The 18698-nt window shown below is 47.9% G+C and overlaps 1 protein-coding gene across 1 annotated transcript in view; it reads right to left on the minus strand.

Annotated features, from left to right (window-relative positions):
- The window catches only part of eif4e3 (eukaryotic translation initiation factor 4E family member 3), a 114592-nt gene extending 110735 nt beyond the window's left edge, over nt 1-3857 (minus strand). The window contains exon 1 of the mRNA XM_038810667.1: nt 3629-3857. Coding sequence (XP_038666595.1) covers nt 3629-3807 — 179 coding nt within the window. The 5' untranslated portion in view covers nt 3808-3857. The remainder of the gene's footprint in view (nt 1-3628) is intronic.
- Between the last annotated feature and the right edge of the window lie 14841 nt (nt 3858-18698).

The raw sequence follows: 18698 nt of genomic DNA on the forward strand, positions 1-18698 counted from the left end.
AAACGACAACAGCTTTGAGGAGGGATACTATGCCAAGAGGGGTATCAAATTAAGTTATATGGGTAGAACTGAGCAAAAAAAAGGGCAATCGTACAGCTATCGGTCTTCAGTTAAGAAATAGAACAACTATATCAGAAAATTGCTGACAAGTGCAGAAGCAATAGGGAATTACAACCACTGGTCCCCAATATGAAGTGGGATAAATTCAGTCTAAAAATGTATAATGTATAGAAAAAAAGTGTATAGCATGTAGCAAGCCCTACAAGAGAAGAGGCAGTTCTAGACTTTTGCATTGGTGAAATTACAATTTTACTAAGCTGTGATTCTTATTTGGGAAAAGTGGACTGGAAATAGCTACTTGAAGATAAATCTGTGTCAGAGCACTGGAAAGCATTCAAGGAAGAGCTAAAATGGTTTCAGAACAAATATGTTCCCACAAAGAAAGAGCAGGACTCACAAATCTAGACCAACCACATCACCACCACTTCTCTGCCACCCACCCACAAGTCAAAGCGCATACCGAGTAGGATAAGGCAAAAGAAAAAAGCTTGTGTCAGATGCAAAGAGCTCAAAACCACAGAAAGCTTGAAGGACTGTAGAAAATATGGGATAAAATGAAGAAAATTTGCAAATCAAAGAGAGGACATTAAAAGATGTTGCCAAGTAAAATCAAGGAAAACTCGAGATGTTTTATAAATACAAAGAACAAATTAATCTCAAGGCAAAGAGCAGGTCCAATTAGCAACCAAGAATGTAACTTCCATGTCGGCATGAGACATGGTCCTCAATGAATAGTTTGCATCTGTTTTCACAAAAGATAGGGACAAAGCACACATTGTAGTTCGGGAGGTGGTCTGAGAAACATTTTTTTAAATTACCCAATTATTTTTTTCCCATTAAGGGGCAATTTAGCATGACAAATTTACCTTCCCTGCACATCTTTTTGGGTGAGACCTAAGCAGACACATAGGAGAATGTGCAAACTTCTTAGGAACAGTGACCCTGGGCGAGAATTGAAACCGGGCCCTCTGCGTTGAGGCAGCGGTGCTAACCGCTGTGTCACCATGCTGGCCCGAAACATTTGATAAATATGATAAACAAGCTGAGGGAGAATATTAATGTGTTTAGCATACTTGCAAGTTGATAAATCAAATCCCAGGCTGCTAAGGGAAGCAAGGAATGAAATAGTTGAGGCTCCAATCATTATTCTTCAATCCATTAAGTAGCTATGGTGGTAGAGGACTGCCAACATTGTAATGTTAAAAGGGAGGAGAGGGATAGCCCAAGTAATAACAGGCCAGTCAACCTAACTGCAGCAGTGGGAAAATTACTAGAAGAGTCACACAGTATAAATTGTCATTGAGAAAGATTTGGTTTAATCAAAGACAGTCAGCATGGATTTGTTCAGGTGTGGCCATGCTGAGGTAACAACACGGGTTGGAGGTTAACACCTTTGATATAGTTTGATACATGGATTTTGGCAATGTTTTTGACAAGGTCTCACATGGAAGACTGGTCAGATATTAAAAGCTCATGGGATCAAAGGGAAAGTGCCAATTAGGCCCACAATTGACACTATGGCAGGAAACAAAAGCTTACGAATACTGGCAGTTGTGTGACTGGAAGGCTGTTTCCAGTGGGGTTCTGCAGGGCTCAGTATGTAGTTCCTTGTTGCTCATGATATATGGCAATGACAGATTAGCAGTTTGCAAATGACAGTTTGCAAATGATATGCAAAGTAGCCCTGTGGTTGAGTGTGAAAGACAGCTGTCGACTGCAGGAAGATATCAATGGACTGGTCAGGTGAGCAGAAAAGTGGCACGATAGGTAGAGAAAGTGGTCAAAAGGATTTTTTTCCTTTACTGGCTGAGGCTCAGAGGATATGGAAGGTTGTGCTATTAATCCATGAAACACAAGTAGTTGGAGCACTACATGCTGTTCTGGTCACTGCATTACAGGAAAGATGATCACACTAGATAGGATACAGAAGAGATTCATGAGGAGGTTGCCAATAATAGTTTTAACCATGGAGGAAATATTGGTAGGCTGGAGTTGTTGGAATTGAGGATGAGGGGGGAAATTTAACTGAGGTGTGTAAAATTATGAAAGGTCCAGTAAAAGTGAATCGGGAGGACCAATTTCCATTAGCAAAGAGGTCAATAATCAGGTGACAAAGGTTTAAAATAATTGATAAAAGGCTTACAGGATAATTAAGTATATTTTTTCATTCAATGGTGGGCACTTGGAACACATTGCTTGAGAAAAAGTGATGGAGATGGAAACCTCAAAGCATTTTTTAAAATTCTTAAATTTGTGCTTGAGGTACCATTACCTCAAGGCCATGGACCAAGAGCTGGAAAGAGGAAATAGCCTAGTTAGCTATTTTTCAGCTGTCACATAAATGATGGGCAAAATGGCTTCCCTCTGCAGCATAAATGCTTCTATATTTGACAAATATTGGCCAGAGGAACTCCCATTCTTGGATTAGAAATTTTTACATGCCCCTGAGGAGGCCGCAGTTTAACTTCTCATCTTTAGAGAGTCGTGAATACCACCCAGTCAATCACACAAACCTACCTCCCATCTATTGACTCCATTTACACCTCCCGCTGCCTGGGGAAAGCAGGCAGCATAATCAAAGACCCATCCCATCCGGCTTACTCACTCTTCCAACTTCTTCCATCGGGCAGGAGATACAGAAGTCTGAGAACACACACGAACAGACTCAAACAGCCTCTTCCCCGCTGTTACCAGACTCCTAAATGATCCGCTTATGGACTGACCTCATTAACACTACACCCTATATGATTCATCCGATGCCAGTGCTTACATAGTTACATTGTATACCTTGTGTTGCCCTACTAAGTATTTTCTTTTATTCCCTTTTCTTCACATGTACTTAATGATCTGTTGAGCTGCTCACAGAAAAATACTTTTCACTGTACCTCGGTACACGTGACAATAAACAAATCCAATCCAAAAGACAGCACCTCCAATTAGGGCAGCACACTCTTGATGCTACAGTCCAGTCAGTGTGGATTATGTGCTCGTCTCCACTGGGTCTTGAATCCACAACCTTCTGACTCAGATGCAAAAATGCTACCGTGATTGTCAAAGTTCAGTTCGGGCATTTCGCTCTCCAGTTACAGAGCAAGTTTACACATCAATGCGACGCAAAAGCTGCCTTACTGTGCAACATAACTAGACATCTTATTCGCATTGTGGAAGTAAACATACTGCAGGGGCTTCAAAGTTTCTGAAAACAGGTAGCGCTTGGTCTGCAAAGCTGCAGCACCACCTCTTCTAACTCCACCACAATAGCAAAAACATAAAGTTTCTCAAGAATCCAAAGTGTTTTGTAAAACTATGGTGGAATGAAAGAAAGCGGATGGTGGAAAGTCCTACTTATTTGGTGGATTACTGAGTCTTTATTTGAACCCAGACTCATTCATCCCTGATTGATCCCCCCCCCCCCCGGCCGGGGGGCTCATCCCGCCCCACAGAATCAGGTCTATTTTCCCGTCAGTGAGAGGTGATGCACGGCCTGGCTACTCTCCCCCCCACTACCCCGGGACCGCTTTACAATCCAGGCCCCTCTCCCCGGTCACCGCGGCCCAGCCTCGCTCACCTATCCAGCCAAAAGGTCCATGGCGAGTTGAGTGGGACGCCAGACTTGTCGTGACTATTGAGCTCCTCGATGTGCCCCTGGTTGAGGTGAACGGTATCTTGCTCCTCCTCGTCATCGTCGTCTGGCGGGCTCTCCTTCTCCAGCTCCTGCTGCAAGTCGCGGCTCGCCGGGATCGCCATTTTCAATAACCAGAGTGCCGCCGTCGCCTCCGGGAGGGGGCGGGGGGCGGGGGGAGCGGGAGGGAGAGAGCGCATGCGCGCCGCTGCTGGACAGGGCCGCTGACGTCACCTAAAATACGTCACACACGCCAGGTCGGCAGTGATTGGTTGTGGGGAAGCAGGGGCAGGAGGTTGACAGATGTGGCTTTGAGTGAATGAATAGAATGGTTCCATTGGACCATCGTGTCTTTACAGGCCCTCTGAAGGAGCAGTGTACCTCGTGCCACTCCACCCTCTTCCGCCTTTCTCCCCATGATCCTGCACATTTTTCCTTTTCAGACAATAATCCAATTTCCTTTTGAGTGGCTTTATTGAATCTGCCTCCAACGCACCTAAAGCAGCGCATTCCAGATTCTAACTATTCCCTGCATGGAAATACACGTTTTTTGCTTGCATTAGGGGGCAGCACGGTAGCATGGTGGTTAGCATAAATGCTTCATAACTCCAGGGTCCCAGGTTCGATTCCCGGCTGGGTCACTGTCTGTGCGGAGTCTGCACATCCTCCCCGTGTGTGCGTGGGTTTCCTCCGGGTGCTCCGGTTTCCTTCCACAGTCCAAAGATGTGCGGGTTAGGTGGATTGGCCATGATAAATTGCCCTTAGTGTCCGAAAAAAAATAAGGTTAATGGCGGTTGTTGGGTTACTGGGATAGGTATACGTGGGCTTGAATAGGGTGATCATTGCTCGGCACAACATCGAGGGCCGAAGGGCCTGTTCTGTGCTGTACTGTTCTAATTCTAATTCACCTTGGCTTCTTTTGCTAATTACCTCACGTACAAAGATGTACAGGTAGGGGAGATTGGCCACGCTAAATTGCTCCTTACCGTCCAAAGGTTAGGTGTGGTTGTGGCAATAGTTTGCAGAAGTGAGTCTTGGTAGGGTGACCATTTGGAGGGTCGGTGCAGACTCAATGGACCAAATGGCCTCCTTCTGCACTGTAGGGATTCTATGATCTGTGCTTTCAGGTTCTTGATCCTTCCACGAATGGGAACATCTCTCCCTATCTAATCTGTCCAGAACCTTTATGATTTTGAATGCCTCCATCAAATCTCCTCTCAGCCTTTTCATCTCCAAGGAGAATGACCCCCTCCAATAGGCCCATAACTAAAATACCTCATCCATAAAACCATTCTCATTAGTCTTTTCTGCTCTCTCTCTAATCCGCCTGCATATCTTTCCTGAAACATAGTGCCCAGAACTGTACACAATTCTTCAGTTGATGCTAAATCAGTGTTTTATAGAGATTTAACATAACTTCCTTACGTTTGGACCCAGTGTACTCTTGATGAAGTCCAAGATGCTGTATGCTCTCTCAACCTCTCCTGCCACCACCAATTATTTAAGCACATATCACCCAGATTCCTCTGCTCTTGAACCTCCTTTAAAATTAATTTAGATTGTCCTTCAACGTTATTCCTATCAACATTAATCACTTTACACCCATCTTCACTCAATTTCATTTGCCACTTGTCTGCCTATTCCGCCAGTCTGCCCATTCCACCAACCTGTCTATGTTCTGTTGAAATTCCACAATATCTCACTCACAGTTTACAATACTCCCACATTTTGTATTGTGCACAAATTTTTTAAATTGTGCCATGTATATCAATATCTATGGCCATGATGTGGAGATGCCGGCATTGGACTGGGGTGAGCACAGTAAGAAGTCTTACAACACCAGGTTAAAGTCCAACAGGTTTGTTTCAAACACGAGCTTTCGGAGCACGGCTCCTTCTTCAGATTCACCTGAAGAAGGAGCCGTGCTCCGAAAGCTCGTGTTTGAAACAAACCTGTTGGACTTTAACCTGGTGTTGTAAGACTTCTTACAATATCTATGGCATTCTATATCAGCAAGAAATCAGGAACCCGCCAACTCCTGGGCAACTCCACTATAAATCTTCCCCGACTCTGAAAAACGAATATTCACCACTACTCTGTTTCTCATTGTTCAATTGATTTTGTATCCATATTGCTATTATCCTTTTTATTCCACAAACTCTAACTTTGATCATAGGTCTGTTGTGCAGCACATTATCAAATGCCTTTTGAAAGGCCATGTACATCAGGTCAACAGAATTACCCTCATCAAAAAAAAAGTAAAGCAACTTAGTTAAACACAACTTCCTCTGAACAAATCCATGCTGGTTTGCCTTAAGCCACATTTGCCCAAGTAACTACTAATTTTGGCCAGTATTATCATTTCTAGAAAGAGCACTCCATTCAAGCCTACTCCCCTGCCGTATCCCAATAACCCTTTCACCTAACCTACACACCCCTGAACACCAAGGGACAATTTAGCATGGCCAATCCACCTAATGGTCACATCTTTGGACTGTGGGAGGAAACCAGAGCACCCAAAGGAAACCCACGCAGTCACAGGCAGAATTTGCAAACTCCACACAGACAGTCACCCAAGGCTGGGTGAATTGAACCTGGGTCTCCGGTGCTGGGAGCCAGCAGTGCTAACCATTGAGCCACCATGCACATGATTTAACCCTCAAAATTGTCTAATACCTAGAATCCAATATTCCTAAAGTCTTCTAATTGTCACGTGGGCAGCATGGTAGCACTGTTGTTCATAGCTCTAGGGTCCCATGTTCGATCCCTGGTTTGGGTCACTGTCTGTGCGGAGTCTGCACGTTCTCCCTGTGTCTACATGGGTTTCCTCCTGGTGCTCTGGTTTCCTCCCACAAGTCCCGAAATACGTGCTGTTAGGTCATTTGAATATTCTGAATTCTCCCTCTGTATACCCGAACATGCGCCGGAATGTGGCGACGAGAGGCTTTTCATGGTGATTTCATTGCAATGTTAACGTAAGCCGACTTGTGGGAATAAAGGTTATTATTTCCAATAAAATTGTCCATATTATTTTTCCATGTTCCATTCTCAGCCCCGCAAGATAAGTTGATTTCAATCTTCTGCCTTGGTTTTCATTGTACAGTACGTTTGGCCTCTATATGGGCGGCACGGTAGCACAGTGGTTAGCACTGTTGCTTCACAGTACCAGGGTCCCAGGTTTGATTCCCGGCTTGGGTCACTGTCTCCCCGTGTCTGCGTGGGTTTCCTCCCGGTGCTCCTGTTTCCTCCCACAAGTCCCAAAAGACGTTCTGTTAGGTAATTTGGGCGGTCTGAATTCTCCCTTCGTGCACTCGAACAGGTGCTAGAATGTGGCAACTAGGGGCTTTTCACAGTAACTTCATTGCAGAGTTAATGTAAGCCTACTTGTGACAATAAAGATTATTATTATCAATACCTCAGCCATGTTCCCTGCCTCCATACTCAATTCCTCTTTTCGAATCATGATCGGCTCATTCCTACTTTTACCACTTTTTTACAATTTATATGCCTCTGAGACTTTTTGCATTACTTTTTATGATAACTGCCAGTCTCTTCTCATACTCACTGTTTCTCTCATTTGTTTTCTCATTTCCCCTCTAAACCTGGTTCTCAGTTGTATTATGCCCCCGACATCAGTCATAAACACTCTTTTTCTTCTTCATCTTAATATCTGTCACTTTTGTCATCCAGGGAGTTAAGGATTATTTTGTCTTCCTTTCCCATCAATGGGGAAATACCTTGACTGTGCTTGAACTATCTCTTCCCATTGTTCAGGTCCAGTTTTGCCAGCCAACCTTTGATTCCAATTTATCTGAATCAGATCAATTCTTATCCATTGAAATAGGCTTGTCCCCAATTAATTATTCATACTCTCGATTATTCCTTTTCCTATTTCATAGCCAATGTAAACCCTACGATACAATAATCACTACCACTAAATGTTCCCCTACTTTACCCACTTGGTCCATCACAAAGGATCCAGTTAAACTGGAGTGAAATACCTAGCATTCCAACAGAAGAAACTAGTCTGACAGCTGTTATACAAAAAACACGTTTTCCCATAACTTCCTCTGTTTTCAGACTTAAATTGATTATGCTGTTTATCCACCGCACATCTGCGGTGTGACCAGCCGGAAGTGAAGCCGATTGAGCATGGATGCTGGAAACACGCCACGTTTAAACTCCCGGTGCAGTGTTATCCACCTGCTTTCCTTAATTAGCTGCGCTGAAGAGACAGAGGGCAGCACGGTAGCATTGTGGTTAACACAATTGCTTCACAGCTCCAGGGTCCCAGGTTCGATTCCCGGCTTGGGTCACTGTCTGCACGTTCTCCCCATGTGTGCGTGGGTTTTCTCCGGGTACTCCGGTTTCCTCCCACAGTCCATAGATGTGCAGGTTAGGTGGATTGGCCATGCTAAATTGCCCTTAGTGTCCACAATTGCCCTTAGTGTTGGATGGGGTACTGGGTTATGGGGATAGGGTGGAGGTGTGGGTTTGGGTAGGGTGCTCTTTCCAAGAGCTGGTGCAGACTCGATGGGCCGATTGGCCTCCTTCTGCACTGAAAATTCTATGAAAATCCAGGGACAGCGCTAACCTGGCCAGCTTGCCCCGATGTTAGGTATATTTTTACACTGTGTTATTTGTGCTTTTCTTTCTCGGATCAGGATCATCGAGCTGAGGTAGGCGAGATCGGGAGCTATTTTTTTGGTGGGTTAATGTTTTATTTTATTAATGCTTAGCGTTTATAATTATGTCTAAAATGCAAACAAATTGAAAGGAAGATATATTTTTATTTTGTAAAAAATTTGGTTTGTCGTGACGCTGTTAATTCCATTAAAAAGGGTAAACTCCTCAAACTTCTTTTGAGGCTTTGACGAGAGGCAGGGATCACGAGAGAAGAGTCAGGCATCATCTCTGCCTGACGAGGAAGCAAATCCCTAAGAAGGTAAGGCAAAGGGCATCATATGAAATGATGTCAGAGGAGATGTGAGCTGGGAAACTGCGCTTCAGTAAGGATGCAATGGGACGCCTTTGTGAAATGTTGAAGGAAGATCTGAAGACAAACTCTAACTGCATTAATAGTGAAACTCACAATAGCACTAAATGTTATTGCATCTTGGTCCTTTCAACATGGGATCAGTGACGTATGTAATATTTTACAGAATGCTGAGAGGACCTGCATTCATCAGGTAATGAATGCAATTCATTGTGAGGCATCAGAGCGTATTATTGTTGACACATCACATGTGAAGGTGTGTGGTAGTCGGTATTAGGGGTATCACGGTACCCAGGTTGAAGCTGTAAGACCATTAGTGTGGGAGGTACCTGAGACAGAAAGATCATTGGTGAAGCCTGCCTGCTGGTTCCGCCCAGTAAGGCGGAGTATAAGAGTCTGTGTCTCCCCAGCTGCTGCATTCTATACCTGCGCTGCTGGGGGAAACATCTAGTCCAATACAGCCTTCAATTGTCATCCAATCTCGCTTCTGGAGTCATTGATCGAGCATCAATTTATTGGACTAGATTTTAAAGAATGGAGCTCCAAATCAAGCTGGAGTGTCTGCAACTCAGCCCCCATGTGGCAAACTCAGCGGCAACTTTCAAACACTGGCTGGCGTGTTTCAATGGGTACCTCAGGACGGCCACGGCTGCACCCATGGAGGACCAGACGATGCAAGTTCTCCACTCGAGGGTGAGCCCAGATATCTACACCCTCATCGAGGATTCAGACGATTTTGAGGCCGCGATGGCCCTGTTGAAAGGGCACTACATTCGCCCTGTAAACCAGGTCCACGCCCGACATCTGCGAGCAACAAGGCGACAAATCCCGGGGAACCGCTGGATGAATTCTAATGTGCGCTTCTGGTACTAGGTAGGAACTGTGACTGCCCGCACGTTTCAGCCAGCGACCACACAGAACTTTAAATCCGGTCGCATTCGTTGCAGGTATGCTGTCCTCCCAAATCAGTCAGCAGCTGCTAGAGAAAGAGACACTAGGCCTCAAAGAGGCACGGACGTTATAGGCCCAGATCCCGAACGCATGCGTCCCATCATGGAGTTTCCCCTCCGCACTTGCTCCAAGGCCCTGAAACGCTGCCTGGGAAATTTTTCATATTACGCCCAGTGGGTCCCCAATTATACGGACAAGGCCCACCCACTAATCCAATCCACGGTTTTTCCCCTGTTGGCAAAGGCCCGCCAGACCTTCAGCCGCATAAAAACGGACATCGCAAAGGCCACGATGCATGCAATTGACGAATCCCTTCCATTCCAAGTCGAGTGCGACGCGTCCGACGTAGCTCTGGTTGCCACCCTTAACCAAGCGGGCAGGCCCGTGGCCTTCTTCTCACGCACCTTACATGCTTCAGAAATCCGTCATTCCTCCGTTGAAAAGGAGGTCCAGGCCATAGTAGAAGCTGTGCGGCACTGGAGGCATTACCTGGCCGGCAGGAGATTCAGGCTCCTCACTGACAAACGGTCGGTTGCTTTCATGTTCGATAATGCACAGCGGGCCATGATAAAGAACGATAAGATCTTACGGTGGAGGATCGAGCTCTCCACCTACAACTATGTGATCTTGTATCGTCCCGGGAAGCGAAACGAGCCTCCTGATGCCCTATCCCACGGCACATGTGCCAACGCACAAGTGGACTGACTCCGGGCCCTCCATGAGGACCTCTGCCACCCGGGGGTCATTCGATTCTTCCATTTTATCAAGACCCGTAACCTGCCCTACTCCATCGAGGAGGTCAGGACCGCCACCAGGAACTGCCAAATCTGCGCGGAGTGCGAGCCGCACTTCTACAGGCTAGAGAAAGCGCACCTGGTAAAAGCTTCCTGTCCCTTTGAACGCCTCAGTATGGACTTCAGAGGGCCCCTCCCATTCACCGACCGCAACACGCACTTCCTGAACGTGATTGACGAGCACTCCAGGTTCCCATTCGCCATCCCCTGCTCCGACATGACCGCAGCCACCGTCATAAAAGCCCTCCACAGTATCTTTACACTGTTCAGTTTCCCCGCCTACATACACAGCGATAGGGGGTCCTCCTTCATGAGCGACGAACTTCGTCAATTTCTGCTCAGCAAGGGCATTGCCTCGAGCAGGATGACCAGTTATAACCCCCGGGGAAACGGGCAGGTAGAGAGGGAGAACGGATCGGTCTGGAAGACCGTCCTACTGGCCCTGTGGTCCAGAAATCTCCCAGTCTCCCGTTGGCAGGAGGTCTTCCCCGATGCACTCCACTCCATCCGATCATTGCTGTGTACCACGACAAACTAAACACCTCATGAACGTCTCCTTGGCTTCCCTAGGAAGACCTCTTCCGGGACCTCGCTCCCAATCTGGCTGGCAGCTCCTGGACCCATCCTGCTTCGCAAACACGTGCAGGCGCACAAGTCGGACCCAATGGTCAAGTGGGTCCACCTCCTTCATGCTAACCCTCAGTGCGCCTATGTGGCGTACCCCGACGGCCGACAGAATACGGTCTCCCTACGGGACCTGGCGCCCGCTGGATCCTCACCCACACCCCACTCCCCACCTACCCCACCCTCCCTCTCACCGCCGCACCCCACGGCCACCCCCTTCCCAGGTGGATCAGTTCTCCCACTAGTCCCATCTAGGGTTGATGAAGCTACCAAAGAAACCAAAGTCACGCTCCCGGAGTCACGGATGCCCAAGCCGGCGCCTGCATCACCGCCGAAACTGTGATGTTCACAGAGGACGAAGGCATCATAATTACATTGAGAAAGGCAGCACGGTGGCGCGGTGGTTAGCATTGCTACCTCACGGCGCTGAGGTCCCAGGTTCAATCCCGGCTCTGGGTCACTGTCCGGGATGTGGAATTTGCTCCTTCTCCCCGTGTTTGTGCGGATTTCACCCCGACAACCCAAAGATGTGCAAGGTAGGTGGATTGGCCACGCTAAATTGTTCCTCAATTGGAAAAAAATGAATTGGGTACTCTAAATTTTTTAAAAAAAAATAATTATATTGAGCAGCCTCCTCATATTCGTAAATAATTGCCTGCCTTTCACGAAACCCATTTGATCCTCGTCTATTACACCCGGGATGCAGTCCTCGATTTGCAGGGCCAGCACCTTAGCCAACAGCTTGGTGTCAATGTTCAATAATGATATCGGGCAGTACGACCCCCACTTCTCCGGATCCTTGTCCTTTTTCGATATCAGGCAGATGGAAGCCTGAGACAATGTAAGGGGGACTTCTCGCCTCTCCTTTGCCTCAATATGGCCCTCACAAGCAGTGGCCCCAGGTCCTTCACAAACTTTCTGTAGAACTCCATCAGGAACCCTTCCGGAACCGGGGCCTTCCCTACCTGCATCAGCCCCGTGCACTCCACCACCTCCCTCAACCTGATTGGGACCCCCAAACCCTGCACCAGCTCCTCCTCTACCGTGGAAAACTCCAGCCCATCCGGAAACCACCAAATTCCATTCCCCCCACCCCCCGGCCGGAGGCCATGACTCATATAACCCCCTGTAAAACGCCTTAAACATACCATTCACCTCCTCCGAGTTATTTACTCTGTCAATCTCCCTCAACGTTTCTTGCTTACTCAGCTGGTGGGCCAGCATCCTGCTCGTCCTCTCACCATACTCTATACTGCCCCTCTGGCCCTCCGTAACTGCCCCACCGCCTTGCCCATGGACAGTAACTCAAACTCCATCCGGAGCCTTTGCCTCTCCTTCAACAGCCCTGCCTCGGGGGCCTCCGAATATCTCATCCACCATCAGGATTGCATTTACCAGCCATGCCATCTCTGCCTGCTCCGCTTTCGCCCTATGTGCCCAAATTGAGATAAACTCTCCCCCAACCATCTCCACGAGCGCCTCCCACAGCCTGGTGGCTGTGATCTCTCAGCTGTTGGAGTGGGCGGAGCTACAGAGTCAAGCGGTGAGTATCTAAACTAGCTGCTTAAACAGCGGCCACAGGGTCTTTGGGAATAAATTTGAAGAGTGACATCACAGCAAAGCAGTGACCAGATTGGCTGGTAAGGAAAGTGCTCCAATTAGCAGTAGCTGGGAGAAATTTAACTCTTGTGATTGGTAAGAAAAATCTTTATTCCTCTCACTTATTCATTATTTGACATTATATTTGTAATCAGTTAAGGTAAAGTGTAAACATGGCAGGAGATCCCAGACCTGTGTTATACTCCTCGTGCTCAATGTGGGAGTTCAGGGATGCGGCCAATGCCCCTGAGTCCTTCATGTGCGGGAAGTGTGCCCAGCTGCAGCTCCTGTTAGACCGCATGACGGCTATGGAACTGCGGATGGACTCACTGCTACCAGTGCAACGAGACAGTCAGAGTAGAAATTCAAGAATAGTCAGAATGGATACGTGGCTTGAGAGATGGTGCAGGAGGGAGGGGGTTAAGATTTTTGGAACATTGGAACCGGTTCTGGGGCAGTGGGACCATTACAAATTGGATGGTCGACACCTGGGCAGGACTGGAACCAGTGTCCTAGGTGGTGCTTTTGCTAACACTGTTGGGGAGGTTTTAAACTAATATGGCAGGGGGATGGGAACCAGGGGTGAAATTCTCCGACCCCCAGCAGGGTCGGAGAATCGCCTGGGGCTGCCGAAAATCCGGCCCCCGCCGTGGCAGAGATTCTCCGTCACCTGGGAAGTGGCGGCGGCAGGAATCTCGCCACTCCAATCGGCGAGGCCCCTGCGGTGATTCTCCGGCCCGGATGGGCCGAAGTCCCGCCGCTGGGAGGCCTCTCCCGCCGCCGAGGTTTGAACCACCTCTGTAACGGTGGGATCAGCGGCGTGAGCGGGCCCTCGGGGTCCTGGGGGGCGGGGGGGCAGGGGGTTATCGGACGCTGGGGGGTGCCCCCACGGTGGCCAGGCCCGCGATTGGGGCCCCCCGCTCAGACTCCCGGCGAGTGCCCTGGGTGCACTATTTCTCTTCTGCGGCCTCCACGGCCTCCGCCATGGCGGAAGCGGAAGAGAAACCCACATCGCGCATGTGCCGGTGGTGACGTCAGCGGCGACCGGCGAAAGCCTTTCGGCCAGCCCCGCTGCCGGGGGCGACGGTTTTTTGCGCCAGTCTTCTGGTGCCAACCGCTCCGGCGCAGGGCTGGCCCCCAAAGGTGGGGAGAATTCCCCACCTTTGGGGAGGCCCGACCCCTGAGTGGTTGGCACCACTCCCCTACGCCGGGACCCTCCGTCACGCCGGGTAGGGGAGAATCCAGCCCCAGATTAGAAAGTTAGAGGTCAGTAAAGAGGCAGCAACTAAAACCAATAAGGTACTAGATAATAAACTCATTGTGACTAAGGGGAAGAGTAGACAGGGAAGAGATGATGGATGCAAAGGAACTGGTGGTCTGAGGTGCATTTGTTTTAATGTGAGAAGTGTAGCAGGTAAGGCAGATGAATTTAGGGCTTGGATTAGTACCTGGGAATATGATGTTATTGGTATTACTGAGACTTGGTTGAGGGAAGGGCAAGATTGGCAACTAAATATCCCAGGGTATAGATGCTTCAGGAGGGATAGAGTGGGAGGGAAAAGGGGTGGAGGAGTTGCATTACTGGTCAGAGATGATATCACAGCTGTGATTAAGGAAGGCACTGTAATCCCACCACAGCACTACAGAGGATTTGAGCACTGAGGCAATATGGGTAGAGCTAAGAAATAGGAAGGGTGCAGTAACATTGTTCGGGCTTTACTACAGACCTCCCAAAAGCAAGCATGAAGTAGAGGAACAAATACGTAGACAGATTATAGAAAAATGTAGGAGCAATAGGGTGGTCGTGATGGGAGATTTCAACTTCCCCAACATTGAATGGGACTCATGTAGTGTTGGAGGCGTAGATGGAGCAGAATTTGTAAAGAGCATCCAGGAGAGTTTTTTTTAGAGCAGTATGTAAATAGTCCAACTCGGGAACGGGCCATACTGGGCCTGGTATTGTGGAATGATCCCGGCCAGGTGGTTGAAGTTTCAGTCGGTGATTACTTTGGGAATAGCGATCACAGTTCCGTAAGTTTTAGAATACTCATGGACAAAGGTGAGAGTGGTCCTAAAGGAAGAGTGCTAAATTAGGGAAAGGCAGAGTATAACAAAATTCGGCAGGAGCTAGGGAATGTGGATTGGGAGCAGCTGTTCAAGGGTAAATCCACATTTGAAATGTGGGAGTCTTTTAAGGAAAGGTTGATTAGAGTGCAGGACAGACATGTCCCTGTGAAAATGAGGGATAGAAAAGGCAAGATTAGAGAACCATGGAATTGTGAGACTAGCTAAAATGAAAAAGGAAGCACACATAAGATCTAGGCGACTTAAAACTGATGAAGCTTTGGAGGAATATTGGGAAAGTAGGACAAATCTCAAACGCGCAATAAAGAGGGCTAAAAGGGGTCATGAAATATCTTTGGCTAACAGGGTTAAGGAAAATCCCAAAGCCTTTTATTTGTATATAAGGAGCAAGAGTGTAACTAGAGAAAGGATTGGCCCACTCAAAGACAAAAAAAGGGAATTTATACGTGGAGTCAAAGGAAATGGGTGAGATTCTTAACGAGTACTTTGCATCGGTATTCACCAAGTAGAGGGACATGACGGATGTTGAGGTTAGGGATGGATGTTTAAATACTCTAGGTCAAGTCAGCATACGGAAGGGGGAAGGTTTGGGTATTCTAAAAGACATTAAGGTGGACAAGTTCCCAGGTCCGGATGGGATTTATCCCAGATTACTGAGGGAAGTGAGTGATGAAATAGCTGGGGCCTTAACAGATATCTTTGCAGCATCCTTGAGCACGGGTGAGGTCCCGGAGGACAGGAGAATTGCTAATGCTGCCCCTTTGTTTAAGAAGGGTAGCAGGGATAATCCAGGGAATTATAGACCTGTGAGCTTGACGTCAGTAGTAGGCAAACTGTTGGAGAAGATACTGAGGGATAGGATCTATTCACATCTGGAAGAAAATAGACTTATCAGTGATAGGCAGCATGGTTTTGTGCAGGGAAGGTCATGTCTTACAAATCTAATAGAATTCTTTGAGGAAGTGACAAAGTTAATTGATGAGGGAAGGGCTGTAGATGTCATATACATGAACATCAGTAAGGCATTTGATAAAGTTTCCCATGGCAGGTTGATGGAAAAAGTGAAGTTGCATGGTGTGCAGGGTGTACTAGCTAGATGGATAAAGAACTGGCTGGGCAACTGGAGACAGAGAGTAGTGGTGGAAGGGAGTGTCTCAAAATGGAGAAAGGTGACTAGTGGTGTTCCACAGGGATCTGTGCTCAGACCATTGTTGTTTGTGATATATATAAATGATCTGGATGAAGGTATAGGTGGTCTGATAAGCAAGTTTGCAGATTATACTAAGATTGGTGGAGTTGCAGATAGCGAGGGGGACTGTCAGAGAATACAGCAAAATATAGATAGATTGGAGAGTTGGGCAGAGAAATGGCAGATGGAGTTCAATCCAGGCAAATGCGAGGTGATGCATTTTGGAAAATCCAATTCAAGAGCAGACTATACGGTCAATGGAACAGTCCTGGGGAAAATTGATGTACAGAGAGATCTGGTTGTTCAGGTCCATTGTACTCTGAAGGTGGCAACGCAGGTCGATAGAGTGGTCAAGAAGGCATACAGCATGCTTGCCTTCATCGGACAGGATATTGAGTACAAGAGTCAGCAGGTCATGTTACAGTTGTATAGGACTTTGGTTAGGCCACATTTGGAATACTGCATGCAGTTCTGGTCGCCACATTACCAGAAGGATGCGGATGCTTTAGAGAGGGTGCAGAGGAGGTTCACCAGGATGTTGCCTGGTATGGAGGGTGCTACTTATGAAGAAAGGTTGAGTAGATTAGGATTGTTTTCGTTGGAAAGACGGAGTTTGAGGGGGGACCTGATTGAGGTCTACAAAATTATGAGAGGTATGGACAGGGTGGATAGCAACAAGCTTTTTCCAAGAGTGGGGGTGTCAATTACAAGGGGTCACGATTTCAAGGTGAGAGGGGGAAAGTTTAAGGGAGATGTGCGTGGAAAGCTTTTTACGCAGAGGGTGGTGGGTGCCTGGAACGCTTTGCCAGCGGAGGTGGTAGAGGCGGGCACGATAGCATCATTTAAGATGCATCTAGACAGATATATGAACGGGCGGGGAACGGAGGGAAGTAGATCCTTCGAAAATAGGTGACAGGTTTAAGGATCTGGATCGGCGTAGGCTGGGAGGGCCGAAGGGCCTGTTCCTGTACTGTAATTTTCTTTGCTCTTTGTTCTTTGTTCCTCCTAGTCCATTGTCCCTCATGAATTCCATTGCCTCTTCTGACATTCCAAAATAGTACTCATGTTTCTGGAAAGTCACCCAGAGGTGGGCCGGGTACAGTACTCCGAACTTCACCCCTCCTTTAAAGAGGGCAGTCTTGACTCGGTTAAACCCGGCCCTCCTCTTCGCCAGTTCTGCTCCCAAGTCCTCGTTCCCTCCTCAGGTGCACTTAACTCCTGCCTCGCCCACCGGCGGATCTTCTCGTTATGCAGAAAGCCGTGCAACTGCATCACCATCGTATATAATGGAGTGCAGACAGGCAGTGATTGACACATAGGATGGCCTGTAAGCACACAGAACAAAGCAGCCAATCACCAGACAGGACACTACCACTATAAAGCCAGAGGGCACCGGTTTTCCCGCTCTCTCGGGACCCAGCCTCTGAGACAGTCAGAGTTCGTAAGCTAGCCAGTGCAAACACCATGTGGTAGCTAGTAAGTCTGGTTAGGCTAGTATCAGGTCTCCAGTCAAGTCAGCATAGTGTCAACCCACAGTTGAACATGTAAATAGTTTAGACGTTAAATAAAATCGTGTTGCACCTTATCAAATGTTGGAGGTCTGTCTCTCGCAACACTGCATCAAGTGCAGTCCACATCGACCCAGCCTGCCCAACACATCATCGCCCACCTGCGGCCTCCTCACCAACCCCTCTGTGCTCGGTCATCATCCAGGGGCCGGTCAAAGCCCCCCCCCCCCCCCCCCCAGCTTCTCCAAAATTTGTGACAGTATACTGCCGGCCTCCTCACCGTCGATGCCTTCGGGCATCCCCACAATCCTAAGGTTTTGTCTTCTGGTGCGATTCTCCAGATCCTTCATCTTCTCCTTCAGCCTCTTTTGGGTCTCCCGCATCACCCCTACCTCAGCCACCATCGAGGCCAACTGCTCCTCATGCTCCCCTACCGCCTCCTCCACTTTCTGGATCGCCCGGCCCTGGGACTCCAGCCTCTGCTCCACTCTCTCAATCCCCACTTCTTTGGGCAGGTCTTCCAGGGCCTCCTTCCTGACAGAACGTTGCATTTAGAAACTCTATTAACTGCTCCATTGACCAATGGGCGGGCAGGGAAGCTCCCTTGTCCTCGGCTATCTTATTCTGTGGCGCACTTCAAAGATTCTCCAGTTCCAGCAGTTCTTTTCTTCTCACCCCATTCCTCATTCATGGATCCATCCACCAGTCACACACCAGAGGAGTAAAACCTTCCACAGGCTCCTGCACCTCTTGCCATCAAATACTTCGCCCTTTGGTGGGGAAAAGACCGCCTTGATTGGGAGCCACCAAATGTGGGACCGCTCACTCCATGGTCACCACCGGAAGTCATCTCAAAGATTGTTGTAGTGTGTTGTGCATTGCACAACTTTGCCTTTCAGCCTGAACTGAGCATTCACCCGGAAGCTGTCTTGCCACCAGAAATGGATGAGCTGGAGGAAGGTAATGTGGAGCCTAACCTCCCATTACAGGTGTGCAATCCAGGCTCCAGGTGATTTGAGGGCCATTTGAGATAGCCTGGCAGCTGCTGTTTTCAGACAGTGAGCTTGTAAAATTAACAATTGATATGTCAAAACCCTTCCTCACCCCCTTCCCTCTGATCCCCTTGGCCCCTCTTCCCTCCCATTCCCTTTACAAATAGAACCGTTCTGTTTATGTGGAACAATATATTTTCGTGACCGTTGTGTTTAAGTGAGAAAATATATTTTATTGCAAGAAATTTGTAAAAGTTGAGGTAGTTTTATGTCATTGT

This window comes from Scyliorhinus canicula, chromosome 11, assembly GCF_902713615.1.
Source record: "Scyliorhinus canicula chromosome 11, sScyCan1.1, whole genome shotgun sequence".
Taxonomy (NCBI): domain Eukaryota; kingdom Metazoa; phylum Chordata; class Chondrichthyes; order Carcharhiniformes; family Scyliorhinidae; genus Scyliorhinus; species Scyliorhinus canicula.